Source organism: Aspergillus vadensis (assembly GCF_003184925.1).
Source record: "Aspergillus vadensis CBS 113365 unplaced genomic scaffold BO88scaffold_6, whole genome shotgun sequence".
Taxonomy (NCBI): Eukaryota; Fungi; Ascomycota; class Eurotiomycetes; order Eurotiales; family Aspergillaceae; genus Aspergillus; species Aspergillus vadensis.
Window position 1 is genome coordinate 122,909 of NW_020292044.1, and position 13,852 is coordinate 136,760.

The 13,852-nt window shown below is 50.8% G+C and overlaps 5 protein-coding genes and 2 non-coding genes across 7 annotated transcripts in view; 3 read left to right on the forward strand and 4 right to left on the reverse strand.

Moving 5' to 3' along the window:
• Positions 1 to 3,574: 3,574 nt before the first annotated feature.
• On the reverse strand, positions 3,575 to 3,646 carry BO88DRAFT_t91. The gene has a single exon. It is a non-coding gene; the product is annotated as a tRNA-Thr (tRNA).
• A 127-nt stretch (positions 3,647 to 3,773) lies between these two features.
• BO88DRAFT_t90 lies at positions 3,774 to 3,852 on the reverse strand. The gene has a single exon. It is a non-coding gene; the product is annotated as a tRNA-Thr (tRNA).
• A 308-nt stretch (positions 3,853 to 4,160) lies between these two features.
• Positions 4,161 to 4,918, reverse strand: BO88DRAFT_242029 (Dabb family protein). Its single transcript, XM_025702147.1, has 3 exons — positions 4,630 to 4,918; positions 4,459 to 4,569; positions 4,161 to 4,391 (listed from the first exon to the last, which is right to left on the reverse strand). The coding sequence occupies exons 1-3, from the start codon at positions 4,693 to 4,695 to the stop codon at positions 4,233 to 4,235; spliced, it is 336 nt and encodes a 111-aa protein (XP_025564740.1). The 5' UTR covers positions 4,696 to 4,918; the 3' UTR covers positions 4,161 to 4,232.
• Positions 4,919 to 5,381: 463 nt separating this feature from the next.
• On the forward strand, positions 5,382 to 6,683 carry BO88DRAFT_403184 (zinc-binding alcohol dehydrogenase family protein). Its single transcript, XM_025706306.1, has one exon. The coding sequence runs from the start codon at positions 5,595 to 5,597 to the stop codon at positions 6,642 to 6,644; it is 1,050 nt and encodes a 349-aa protein (XP_025564741.1). The 5' UTR covers positions 5,382 to 5,594; the 3' UTR covers positions 6,645 to 6,683.
• Positions 6,684 to 7,089: 406 nt separating this feature from the next.
• BO88DRAFT_433807 (FAD-binding oxidoreductase) lies at positions 7,090 to 9,465 on the reverse strand. The gene is made up of 7 exons (XM_025709448.1): positions 8,834 to 9,465; positions 7,954 to 8,780; positions 7,676 to 7,905; positions 7,439 to 7,620; positions 7,352 to 7,381; positions 7,225 to 7,298; positions 7,090 to 7,176 (listed from the first exon to the last, which is right to left on the reverse strand). The coding sequence occupies exons 1-7, from the start codon at positions 9,170 to 9,172 to the stop codon at positions 7,128 to 7,130; spliced, it is 1,731 nt and encodes a 576-aa protein (XP_025564742.1). The 5' UTR covers positions 9,173 to 9,465; the 3' UTR covers positions 7,090 to 7,127.
• Positions 9,466 to 11,064: 1,599 nt separating this feature from the next.
• Positions 11,065 to 11,696, forward strand: BO88DRAFT_423758 (uncharacterized protein; the record flags this gene model as incomplete). The annotated part of the gene is made up of 5 exons (XM_025708674.1): positions 11,065 to 11,128; positions 11,224 to 11,262; positions 11,286 to 11,344; positions 11,469 to 11,550; positions 11,572 to 11,696. The coding sequence occupies 5 exons, from the start codon at positions 11,065 to 11,067 to the stop codon at positions 11,694 to 11,696; spliced, it is 369 nt and encodes a 122-aa protein (XP_025564743.1).
• A 1,027-nt stretch (positions 11,697 to 12,723) lies between these two features.
• The window catches only part of BO88DRAFT_403186 (uncharacterized protein), a 2,331-nt gene continuing 1,202 nt past the window's right edge, over positions 12,724 to 13,852 (forward strand). Inside the window, exons 1-2 of the mRNA XM_025706307.1 lie at positions 12,724 to 12,860; positions 12,929 to 13,848. Coding sequence (XP_025564744.1) covers positions 12,951 to 13,848 — 898 coding nt within the window. The 5' untranslated portion in view covers positions 12,724 to 12,860; positions 12,929 to 12,950. The remainder of the gene's footprint in view (positions 12,861 to 12,928; positions 13,849 to 13,852) is intronic.

Below are 13,852 nucleotides of genomic sequence, written 5' to 3' on the forward strand. Positions count from 1 at the left end.
CTTTCTAAGCGGTGCTCACCATCATCCATAGTGTAAAAAGCCTATGGGCGCTTCTTCATGACCTCAATGATGTTCCTAATGAAGGGCTCAGTACGACCCAGAAAATGGAACTGGATATAATCGTCCAGCGAGGCCGTGAAGTGCTGCTGGAGATCGAACACAAGTTGAGCAAATTTAATGTGCTCGCTTTTGCAAGTTCGGACTGGAAGACAAAGGCTGTCCGAGCATGGAGTCGAGTTAAATGGGACCCTGCAGAGGTAGACAGCATGCGGAGCCGCATCACTTATTGTCTCTCGCTGTGGAATTTGGTAATGGGCAAGATCAATCAGTATGAGCAATATCCCCTCTTGATTCCCCTACTGCTGCGATTGAACATTACTTCCGGTTTACTTCGGGGAAATCATCGCTGATGGTGGTTCGACAGAGATCTCACCTTGGAGATCGGAGCAGACATTCAGTCCATGAAAGGCCACCACGATATGCAGCAGCGCAATGAAACGCTTGCATGGATATGTCCTATTGACGCCTCGAAACGACATCAGAGAATCATTAGCTCTCGACACGAGGGAACGGGTAAATGGTTCCTGGAAAGTGAAGAGTTCCGTTCTTGGATCTCTGATGAGAAGAGCAAGGCACTTCTATGCACCGGGGCTCCTGGTGCAGGCAAGACGGTCCTTTCTTCGATCGCAGTCGACCATCTTCAGCGGGAATTCTCCCTCAATAGCAGTGTTGCAGTTGCTTATCATTATTTTCATTATCAGGAGCGTATTGAATATTCTGGGCTCCTGTCAAGCCTCCTGAGACAGTTACTTCAGGGAAATCAAAGCTTGTATGACAGTATCACAAAAAGGCGCTACCTCCTCCCGCCCAGGTCTACCCGTCTTGCCAAAGAAGATATCGAAAAGATACTCAATGTGGCGGTGTCTGAATGCAGTGAGGTGCTGCTGGTCGTTGATGCACTGGATGAGTGTAACGACGTATACGTGAGGCGTCAATTCCTTGCTTGGGCCAGAAAACTCCTTGACATCGGCGGTCGCACGAAGGTCAAGCTCCTTGCGACTGCCCGACCGGGCGATTATTTCGGTCATCTGTTGTCTCGAGGTGATACTTTGGAGATTCAAGCCAGCGTAGGCGACATAGAAAATTTTCTCGACGGAAACCTTGACTATCTTCCGCGTTTCCTTCGAAGGAAGCCTGAGCTTTGGGCGTATGTTAGAAGGCAGATTCTCGAATCGGCTGATGGAATGTGAGTGACACGGTTCCGAAATATCGGAAAGTTATTGACTCGTCTAGATTCTTGCTTGTGCGTCTCTATTACAACTTAATCCTGGATGAGAAGAATGAGAAAAGAGTCCGAGCACTGGGTAGTCGGTTCCAGTCAGGCTCAGGGGCTTATGACCATGCCTATAACGAGACATTAAAGAGGATTAGCTTTCAAAGCTCCTTCTCTCAAGACCTTGCCAAAAGAGTACTCGGATGGCTCACGTTCTCTGCACGACCAGTTAGCGCTCTAGAGCTACAACATGCTATTGCGGTTGAAATTGGTGAGCCCGAGTTTGACGAAATGAACGTCACAGATATTGAAGAGATCGTGTCTGTCTGCTGTGGATTAGTCACGATTGACGAAAACAACAACACGGCGAAGCTCGTGCATCTTACTGCCCAGGAGTACTTGGAGCGGACGCGGGAGGCTTGGTTTCCCACCGTCCATGATTACCTCACAAACACCTGCCTCACATACGTGTCCTTCGACGCCTTTGGGCAGCAAGCTTTATTGGGAAGTGGCCGTCAGGAGCATCGGCAAGAGTACCCGCTTTATCAGTATTCTGCTCATGAGCTAGGGACGCATCTCCGCCAGAGCTTGGGCAGCAATACGCTTCTCTCTTCATTTATCAAGAATGATGCCAAAGTTACACGGTGTATGCGAGAGATGTTCGGCCTGTCGAAGACTCCTTACAGTTTTTCTGGGATCCATCTCGCGTCAGTCTTCGGCCTAGATCAGTGCATGGAAGAACTTGTCGGGGTCGACAGCAGCTCAGTAAATACTCGGGACTACCTTGGTCGTACACCTCTCACCTGGGCAGCAGGATTTGGCAATAAGTCAGTTGTTGAGTTTCTACTCGATCGTGGAGCTATTGTCGATTCTGCTACATCCGAGAACTTCACACCTCTCTTCTACGCCGCAGCATATGGTTACAGTGAAGTGGCCAGTCTGCTGATTGACCGAGGTGCGAATGTTCATTTTGAGAATGCGAACAAGGAAACTCCTATATTCTTTGCAGCGAAGAGCGGCGCTGGATTTCAACGGGGTCCTATATCGACTATCAGCATGGGCGATCATGCACTTGTCATGAAAGTTCTACGAGATGCAGGAGCCAACATCAATCAAGAGAACAAGCAATGGGAAACCCCCTTGTTTACAGCTGCGGCAAATGGCAATCTGCGTGCTGTTGAATTGTTACTCGATTGGGGCGCCAGAATAAACAGCACTGATAGATGGAAACACCATTTAGCAGACCCACTGACAGCTGCAGCACAAAAGGGTCATGTCGAAATAACCAGGCTTCTTATTGCAAGTGGTACAGGCTCCCCCAGATTAATGAGGGACACAGACGTCTCCGCATCTTTCTGGGGACTATATTGTTTGACAGAGGCTGGCTTGGAGAGAGACGACTATGCGATCGAAGCAATTCTCAAAGAATCCAGTAGTCCTAGCTTCCAAGACGAATTCCACCGTCTGCCATTACACTGGGCAGCATCGCGAGGCGATATTACCCTTGTGCAGCGCATCTTAAAGACCGGGTGTGACCCCAACCCCAAAGACATATTCGGCCGAACACCCCTTTTCGCAGCCATTTGCATGGGTCAGGTCAAAGTGGTCAAAATTCTGCTTGATCACCCCAACGTTGAAACTCATATCGAAGACAGTTTTGGATTTTCTCCGCTACAGGAGTCATATCGAAGACACGTTTCCCTTACTGATATCAAATACAACCCTTTCTACATGATAGGCATAACCGATGCAAAGCCCTGGAGAGAGATTACCGACCTTCTAAAAGCCAAGATGGGCCAACACGAGGAGGATCTGGATCAAATAGACTTCCTTCCTTTTGCCCGCTATTTGCTACCGCAGGCTCCATTCTACAACCATTGCGATGTGTGTTTGGATACAGAGACCTTGGGGAGGAATGCACAATGCAGGGACTGTCCGATGATCGCGGGAAAAGATGGGTCGTGGAAAAATACTGCAATTTACTGTCGGAGCTGCATTCAGAGTGCACTTTGCTGTCCACTTTGTAGCCGACCGTTTGATGGGACGGGTACATAGCAACAGGGGGTATACATGGGTTTTTGTGTTGATTTACCGATTTTATCTACTGGAACTCAATGGGCATGTGTTGTTTGCAGGAAAGGCTTATTGCTGTTTGTTAATCAAGGAAATAAAATTATAAAAATTCGAAATAAAGATACGAGGTCAATTCCTATCCGGCAGTGTGACGGTCACAACAAAGTAGGCGACAGAATAAAAGAAGATAGAGGGAGGTGGGGAAAGCAAAAAAAGAAAAATATCCGATGCCCCCATGCAGGATTGAACTACAGACCTCTTGATTACAAGTCAAGCGCTCTACCACTGAGCTATAAGGGCGGATATGTATTTGCCACCGCCTTACTTCTTCCCTTAGCGCGGGTGCAGCTACCCGTTGCACGCCAAAAAAAAGAAGGGGGGAAGCTAGCTTGCTTGCTGGCTACCCGAGAAAATGAAAAAAGAAATGTGCCCCCACGCGGGATTGAACCGCGGACCTCTTCATGACATGATACGAGTGAAGCGCTCTACCACTGAGCTACAAGGGCTTATTATTAATCTACCGCTGGAGTTTGGTTTATGAAGGACGCTGCATTACTATGCTTACTTGCGCACCCTCGCGATCATCGTGGTCAAGAATTGGGCATCTGTCGCCTTTAAAATGGTTGTAGAGCACTTTATTGTGCTTAAACATATCTAAATATTGGCTTAGTATCTTAGCAGTGCTCTTATCGTCGTCTGTAGCATGATTTTACTCGCTTTTGGTCTGTGCCCATACGAGCCGATGTACTGCACTAGGTTTATATATATTCTTGCTTGTCTAGTACGACTTGCTCATTCTAACAATTGTAGTACCCCCAACATGCCCAATTTAAACAACTTACACGACCAAAATCCCATTAAACAACCCAGGAGCCTTATATAGCACTTAAATAAGTTTCCCATCAACAAAGTCCACAACCTGGACCTTAGCCAGATGATGCTTGACATTCTGCACGAGCGCGATATGCGCCGGGTCTTTGTTCACGAAGTAGTCACGGTCCGCGGTATTTTCGAAGACGGAGACAAATGCATGGCTGATGCCGTTCTTTTGAGGGACAAGCTAGGAGTCAGGCCTTTGAATCATAAGATCGGAATATAGGAAGTAGACGCACCTGAAGACCCTCGATGGAAACATCAGCGCCAGCCTTCATGGAAACGATGTATGGCTTGCCAGTGTCCGGGTGGATGCACGACTCGCGCAGACCCCTGACTTGACTGGCGACCTATACGAGAACAGATTAGTTCTGTACGCTTCGGATGTATGAAGTGTAGGACAAACATACATCTTCCCTAACATCGGGAGTAACGTCGGGGTTGAATTGGAGTAGGACAATGTGAGTGACCTGCATTTTGCTCAACAGTAAGAGGGTCTATGATGGTACAAGAGAAGACAACCTAGCACTATAGTAGAGCTATCTATTTATTCCCGAAAACTGAAATCCCTCCCGCAGCAAACGCCTCTCCTAGAGAGCCAAGATGCTCATTAATCAGCAATCTACAGATTTACGCAAAGAATTCGCTCAAAGCGAATATGTCAGCAGAATGGAAATTTCTGGTACCCTTGCTCGTGCAATCACCCTACAATATAGTGCATACTGCTGGTGTCCTGGGGAGGATCTCCGGGATTGAATATCTGCGCGGAGCGGGATCTAAACCTCTTTCGGAAAGTAGCCTAAAACTCAATGATACCCCATCAGTCTAGTTGCGTCTATTGGTCTGAGGGATGAGTCTCTTTCTTCTTGTCAGCACTCAATTGCATACCAGAAACAAACTACACAGAATATAGTAGCCTCAATGTATCTGGGCAACTTCTGGGTATGACGCCAGTCAACCAGTAGAGAATGCATGTACTGTACACTGTACCGCTCAAACCAGTTCATTCCCAAGAGCACCAGCGAATCACTCACACCCGCAGCAGTACTTAGTAGCAATAGAGTTCACCAATTCCGGATCCGGGCTGCTGGCAACAACCTAATGAATTGGCTCACACCCAACCAGACCCAACGGCGTCCCTCTCGGGACCTGTGGGCCCAAGTGGAGAAGAAAGATGATCTCACAAGTTGCATTTGTCATCGACAAACAAAAAAGAGGGTGAAGAGGGGTGTTGCATCCCATTCCACCGCCTTCTTGGTGTTTCTTGCTCATGATACCAGAGACACATATATTGGATACCTCTTCCCCTCACTTTTCCCAGCAGACACCCTCATACCCACTCAGTCAAACCAAACACCTTACAAAACTTCCCACCATGCCTCAAAAAGCCATCGCCGTCACCGCCCCTAAGAAGGGCGACCTGGTCACCGACCGCCCAATCCCCAAGCTCCGCGACGACTACATCCTGGTCAAGACCGTCAGCGTGGCCCTGAACCCCACAGATTGGAAGCACATCGAGTTTCTCGCGCCCACCGGCGTCCTCGTCGGCTGCGACTACGCCGGTATCGTGGAGGAAGTCGGCCCCGCCGTCAAGAAGCCCTTCAAGAAGGGTGACCGGGTGTGCGGCTTCGTCCACGGCGCCAACGCCGTGCAGCCCGAAGACGGCACCTTCGCTGAATACATCGTCGCCAAGGGCGACATCCAGATGCACATCCCGGACAACCTGAGCTTCCAGGACGCCGCCACTCTCGGTGTGGGTATCACGACCGTCGGTCAGGCTCTGTACCAGAGCTTGAAGCTGGAGCTGCCCACCGAGCCCGCTAAGGGCGGCAACGCAGGCCCGATCCTCATCTACGGTGGCTCGACGGCCACAGGAACCCTGGCGATCCAGTTTGCCAAGTTGTCCGGATACAAGGTGCTGACTACGTGTTCGCCAAGGAACTTCGACCTGGTGAAGAGTCTGGGTGCCGATGAGGTGTTTGATTACAATGCACCGAATGCGGCGGCGGAGATCCGGAAGGCTACGGATAACAAGTTGAAGTTGGTGCTGGATACCATTTCGTTGGAGGCGAGTGCCAAGTTCTGTGATGAGGCTATTTCTACCGAGGGTGGTGAATACAGTGCGCTTTTGGCGGTGGGCATTGAGCGGAAGAATGTCAATGATCGGTGGACTCTGGCGTATACTGCTGTGGGTGAGGAGTTCATGTTTGGTGACACGCCGTTCCCGGCCAAGCCTGAGGATAAGGAGTTTGCTGCCAAGTTCTGGGATATTGCGCAGAAGTTGTTGGCTGAGGGCAAGATCCAGGTGCATCGGCCTAGTGTGCGTGGGGAGGGTCTGAAGGGTGTGTTGGAGGGGTTGCAGCTGCTCAAGGCTGATAAGGTCAGTGGTGAGAAGCTGGTCTACAATATTGCCGAGACTCCTTAGATAGTGAGAGTTGGATGTCAAATGTCAATGGAATGTATTATGATCTCATACTACTCCGTGTCTTTCCCCTTGCCTGCCAGTTTAGGACTAGATTCCGCTTCGAGGGCTGCATCTGTAGATAGTGTTTGTAATCCTCGCTGCCTTGGCGCGGTGGGACGGGAAACTGCTGAGCGGACACTAAACTACATGCGGATGTCGCTGCCCGGGGCAACTTGTGGTTGGCCTGATTTCGGAGAGAAGACATCTACCCTTACTTCTGCGTATCAATGAGGTTGCTACGTATCTCGATGAGCATGGGGATCACATGCAGGAGACGTTGCTCCAATCTGCTTAGCAATCAGATGTGGATCGATCCACATAGAAATATTAGATCTACACTGTCACCAAAACTGATGGAGATGGTGTTGACTATTGCATCAACATCATACTATCATATTTTTAGTGTGTACACCGAGCCCCAAATATTGCGACATTAGTGTAATCCTATCCCTCATAGTGCTCGTCAAAGACCTTTCCGGGATTCATCAACCAGCTAAAATGGATTAGTAAGCGATCGAGAGAGAACACGGGATTAACGTACTGAGGATCGACGCTCCGTTTCAGTCCTCTCATTAGTTGCATCGTCGGTGTACCGAGTTCCTCCTCTAGATAGGCCTGGTGTATGTTAGCGTTGAGGATATAACACAACGGAATGAGGGATTGCTGACCTTCTTTCCTAGTCCGATACCATGTTCGCCCTGTTTCAGTCAGTCAGACATCTGTTCAAAACGTCATGTAGGAACAATAACTCTTACAGAAACAGTTCCCTCCATCTCAAGTGCCCGCTTCATCATCCTCGAAACACACGACTTGACAGCCTGGTATTGCTCGGGACTCTGGGGGTTGTACATCACAGCTTGATGGAAGTTGCCGTCTCCGACGTGGCCTAGAACCGTGGAGAACAGGCCCAGATTGCTGGACTCGGCTTTTGATAGCTCTGAAGATCATGTCAACACTGATTGAGCGACATACATGCTCTGAAGTTTACTGACCAACAATCTCAGCCAGCCGCGAGATCGGTACAGCCACATCCGTAGACCAAATTTCGGTGCCTTCGGGTCTCACAGCCAGCATGGCCCAGAGGGACTGCTTCCTCGCCGACCAGAGGTTGTCGCCTTCCGCTTGGGACTTTGCAAAAACCAGCTCTTTGCCTTTGTTGTTGGTTAGGATGGATTTCGTGCGCTGGATGCTGTCGTCGATGGCCGTGCGGGATCCGGTGAACCTGGATTGTCAGCCGACTTTTATACATTAAAACCAATGTCGGCCTTACTTCAAAAAGAGTGTTGGCTCCTCCGACCAAAACCTCCCACCTGCGCCACCGTTCTGGTTGATGATCTTCATCTGCACGTCATCCATGAATTCCAACGCAGCGAGAGGAACCCCGTTCCGAATCAACTTCGATGCTGCGGCCGTTGCGTCACCGACCGTGGGGAAGGTAGCAATCCCAACACTGCTGTCTTCGGGAATGATAGCAAGTTTAAGCGTCGCCTCGGTGATGATTCCCAAAGTCCCCTCCGATCCAGTGAAGAGAGCGTTCAGATTATACCCAGCAGAAGACTTGCGCGGTCGCCGTTTCGTCTTGATCACTGTTCCATCCGGAAGCACGACAGTGAGATTAACCACCCAGTCCTTCATCGTCCCGTAGCGCATCGCATTCGTGCCACTGCAATTTGTCGCGACCATGCCCCCGATATACGCAGTAGGACTGGGGTCCATGGGCAGAAACAGTCCAGTAGATTTAATCTCCTCGTTTAAATCTGTCCATCGCACACCTGCTTGCACCGTCACGTTCATGTCCTGCTCGTACAGCTCAATGACTTTGTTCATCCGCGACAGGTCAATGCAGACGCCTGAGTGAGGAGCAGCAAAGTTCCCTTCAACGCTTGATCCGGCGCCGAATGGCACCATCGGAACCCTGTATTTGGTGCATACTTTGGCAATTGCGGATACTTCCTCTGTCGTGGCTGGACTGAGAACCGCAATTGGTCGTGCGGTGGTGTTGGACGTGGACCATTCGGAGTATCCGTGAACTTCAATGTCGTCGGCGTCAACACTTACATTATCGGGTCCTATGATTGTCTTGATTTCCTCGACGGCCTATATCTCGCGATTAATAATAATGATTGCTGAGCTGCAAATGTGCTACATACTCGAAGCATCGTCGGGACGTCCGCATATTTGGATGGTCCGGATTTAGTTTGTCCGGGTTGAACATCTTTAGCAATGTCCTGCGTCTTGGAGGCTTCCCTTCCGCGCCAAGCTTCGGACGCAATGAGCGTTACAGCCGCGGTAGCGACAATCGTCCCCAGGATGGGCAACGTGGCCGACTGCTGCCTCGGGGGGTGCTGCGGATTAGTTGCATAGTTTGCTTGGTGCTGAAATCTCCCCCTATTCCTGAGTGAGGATGGCTGATGGGATACACCCAAGGCGTTTGATGATGATCGCCGCCCGCAGGCACGAAGGTAATAGTTCGTTTGCCAACGGATCATGGCTGGGTGATGAGGTCTGATAAATGGGAGGTCAAATTTCGCCCGTTGAGGATCGACGAACAAAATTTGGGATGGTCCGTGGTTCGCGTTATTGGGTATCCGAGGTTTAATGAGATTATCGGGATCTTCAGGGGTCGCAGAGACACCATGCAGGGTGATCACAGGCTTCTAGAAGCGAACGAATTTCTTGGTTATTGATCGACGAGTGTCATAGGGCTCTGGGACTGTCGAAGGTGAGTTGTTAAAGTGGCCAATGGTGCTCGTTACACCTAATATGCCATGCCCCCAGAAAGATGCACCGACTGGGAATGAAGACTTGAAGCAGTCATCACTGTTTGCGGCTGACGTTGAAGGGGGGATCGGCCAACATTTGCCTAATCGGGATGGGGCCGGAAAACGCGGGGAAATAAATACCAGTCACGTGATAGATGAGGGACAAACACATGCGCCAGCAGATGACAGTCTAATCGCTTCAAGAGTGGTCAAAATGTAATATTTAGCTGGGTTGAAGCCTGTGTATCTGACAATCAATCACAGGAATGGCGCAACTTGGGTGTGTGTGTTGTATTGGTGAAAGGGGACAATTCTTGATCAGGTTCCTTGAAAGACCGGAAAGCGGTATATCATAAGCCATGAAAAGCCTCAATTATAGATTCTTATTCAATTTCAAAACTTTCTAGCTCATGACGATGTCAAGGCCTGGAAGGCGTCAGGTGCGGTGAACGCTTGGGTAATAAGTCATGGCCGCTGGTACCGTGCAAAGGGCATGCCGAACCAGGACGCAATCGACTTCGAGCCGTACGATAATGACTGTCAAGTCACAGAAGACATAACCCCAAAAAGAGATACCACAAGGTGACTGGATCTGGTAGTATAAAATGAGTTAGTTTGAGGGTGCAGTCATATAGCGTCGGAGATAAGATATGAGTCCAAGAGCAACGAAGATGCCGAGATGAAGGATCTTCGAGACAAAGCATTTGCGATATCTAAAGTGGTAGCAGAATTTTTGACTGTTAGAAAAGCGAAATATTGTACAGAGTACAGCGAATTGATCAGACAGACGCCCTTTCAAGTCTACATCTGCTAGCGGACATGCCGGATCATGCTGCATTCACTATAGTCGCCCAATAAGAAAGACTACCCTCGCAGTTACATATCTCCCAGTGTGGGAAAATTTTCTCAGCCACCGGTAAACCAAGGCCAGAACTGGCTTTACCTACATATGGTCCTGATCGCACCATATCTCGTGCTTCGCATAGGTGATGTGCTGCTACCGGATAACACCCAACCTATCTACTTCGCTACTCTGAGGCAACTCGTCATAACCACCAACCCTTGCGGGATATCGCGTAATAACCAACAAGCACAGCGTAGTCTCTCATATCTGACGATATCATCCAAATCATGAGTCCAAAAGTCCTCATATCGTAGATATTTAGGTAATCGGGACCTCATTTCCGATACCAAAGTTAGTAATCGCTGATCGATGCCTCGTCTTCCCCTACAAGGTGAAATAAACTCAGACAGGCTTTTCCCCCAAGATGCAGAATTTTCGCCGATCCAGCAGTCTAGACTTTTAACCATGCTTTTAATTTGATTCTGTTCTTTCCCATTTCCAGAGACAACACATCGAGCCATGAGCGATATCCGATTGAAGAGAGAATCCCGACCGCTAGGGACCCTTGGGCAGCAAGAAGCCGAATTATTCACCACAATGGGGTAAAAACACATCCACTGCCGTAGTGGGCAGACTTACTAGGAATGGTAGACCGTGTACTCCATACCCCAACCTCATGATCCGGCCATGACCTATTCTTAGCAGATCTGTCACTCACTATCCCACCATTGACTCGGATAGATGACCTCGATACGACGCTCACTACTCCGCGATGATGGCCATGGCAGATGGCCGATACGGAGACATTGATTCTATTTTCGACTCTCGCGATGGAGACAGTGGATAAAATTTCCCGCGTTTTCCCCGTCTTCCCAGTGTTGCAACTGAGATATGAAACACTCAGACCCGGCAAAGTGTCATCATGGTTGGTGAGCAAGGTTGGTTTGTTTCGAGGGAAAGAAATCAGCCAGTAGTAAGTTCGAGGGTCAGCCGTAGGGGAAAAAGCCAAAGCCCCAGTCGAGTGTCGGCACCACCTTCCGACTACATCGGTGACTGTGAGAATTCTAAACTCTAAAGTGCTTCTTTCTTGCGTGCTAAGCTTCCATGTGGATAGTCTGGAGGGACTATTCCGTTAGACCCTCTACTTTAGGGGTTCATTATTGGTCTCGGGAATTTTAGGCTGCTTCAGCGGTCGCGGGTTCGCTGCTCGGGGTCTGCATGGTGGTTCCTGGCAACGGACACCATTTCCAATTCAAGCCTAGTGATTGAAGACTAGAGAGAGGGCGTAGAGAGCTCCCCAAAGTTGGGAAGTCGAGGTCGAGCGAACGGTGGGGTTTCAGGGTGAGACGAGGCCAAAATAGGGTTTGGCTCGAAACAGTGGGTCCTCATTGGATGGGCTATTCTTAGCTCAGGGGAGATAGAAGAAAGGGGGGTGAACTTGTGCATAGTAGAATAGTAATCGCAATTGAGTATGCACAGAAGATGAATAAGGTCGAAGCTGTAGGTGCGAGGTGTAGTAAGTGAATGAATAAACCTGGAGAGTTGAGTTGGTGTTCCTGCCGATCAGAAAAGACATAGGAAGCCTAAACGGGCTCAGTTCCGAGGATCATCCGCAACGCCCGGAAGAACCAGCCGATCCCCCCATCTTCGGGCAAACTCCAAACATGAGCTGCAGATCGCTAGCGCAGGGGTCACGATCGTGATACACCTCCACTGCTCTCCAGCCGTCTTGCATCAATTCTTGCAGCGAGGGAATTTACGTTTATCCGGAGTTCACTATCAATGCTCAGGCATCGATAGCGACTCGTTTGGTGCTCTCGTTCTCATACACGCTAGTCTATACTATCGGCGCATCTGATTACTATGGACAACCTCAAATCATAACCCCTTAATTCAGGTCGTCAAAAAATGTCCAAGCATTGATCTTCTTGATTCCAGATCGAAAATCTCTTTTCATCTCGATTCCCGGGTCACAGTTCTAGCGCGTTTCGACGCAGCGACACCGGCCAGGTTCTGAGCCGGTCTCCCCTGCCCGATTCGGAGCTCTGATTCCCGGATGAGTGCCGGCTCTGTGCTCATTTTGATCAATGCAGATGTTCCAGTCCCAGGAGAGCCCGTCGTTCCTGACCGTATCCACTCTCTACCAAGTCCGTGCCCGTCGGAAAACCCAGATGATGGTTCATTCTACGGTTCACTAAGATGCTTGGCAGGTCCGAACCAGGCCATGGACACTTTTCTTAGAAACTCTACACTGACACGAGCAGCCACTATCAAACCACCGCGGTTTCACGGGCCCCTATCCACGGGGAGACAGCCATGGCTCTCCTCCGCGATGCGGGAGAGGAAGACGGGAACCTTTCGACGCAAAAAAGGCATATATAGCCTCTATCACCACCACCGATCAGGTTGACTTTCTTTCCATCCCATCCTCATCCCTCTCACCAGTCTTTCCTCCTCTTTTTCCTCTCGCTCTTGTTTGCTTTTCAGATCGCCTGTGGCGTATCGATCTCTTTGTTTAAATTTCAATAATTCCGTTCAACTCTCGTTCTTCTCGATTCCCGTTTCTCGAAGGTAATATTCCAACCACCTTCTGATCCTTCGATCCAACTACTCCTTGGGCGCAGTACTAACCATCACAGAAACCGAAATCAATCAGTCAAAATGGTTCGCTTCTACAGAGTCTCCGCTGCGACCCTTGTCACCGCCGCCACCGTCTCCGCCATCCCCATCCCATGCCTCCTTCCCTTCCTCAGCGGCGCTGGTAGCCTCCTGGGAAGCTCCGGCCTGGGTGCCAGTCTCGGTCTCGGTGGCAGTGCCAGCGGCAGCGGCAGCGCCGACTTGGGCGCCAGCCTTGGTGGTAGCGGCAGCGGTAGTGGAAGTGCTGGTGCTGGTCTCGGTGCTGACCTCGGCGCCGGTCTGAGCGGCAGCGCTGGTCTGGGTGCCCTTCTGGGCGGTGGTGCCGGTGCCAGTGCTACCGGTGCTGCGGGTGCTGGTGCTTCGGGAGCTGCCGGTCTTGGTGGCTCCGCTGGCCTGGGTGGATCTGCTGACCTGGGCGCTGATCTGGGTGCCGGTCTTGGTCTGGGTGGAAGTGGCAGCGCTGGTGCTGGTCTTGGTGGCAGTGCTACTGGTGCTGCGGGTGCTGGTGCTTCGGGCTCTGCTGGCCTGGGCGCCGACCTTGGTGGATCTGCCGGTCTTGGTGGCAGTGCTGGTCTCGGTGCTGGTCTGGGAGGAAGTGCTACAGGTGCCGCTGGTGCCGGTGCTTCTGGCTCTGCTGGCCTCGGTGGCTCTGCTGGCCTCGGTGGCTCTGCTGGTCTGGGTGGTAGCGCCGGCCTTGGTGCTGGCCTTGGAGGAAGTGCTACTGGTGCCGCTGGCGCTGGTGCTTCCGGTGCTGCTGGTCTCGGCGGTTCTGCCGGTCTTGGTGGCTCCGCCGGTCTGGGCGCTGGTCTCGGTGGCAGCGCTACTGGTTCTGCTGGTGCCGGTGCTTCGGGTGCCGCTGGTCTCGGTGCTGGTGCCGGTCTTGGAGGCAGTGCCACTGGTTCTCTCGGTGCCGGTGCCTCGGGTGC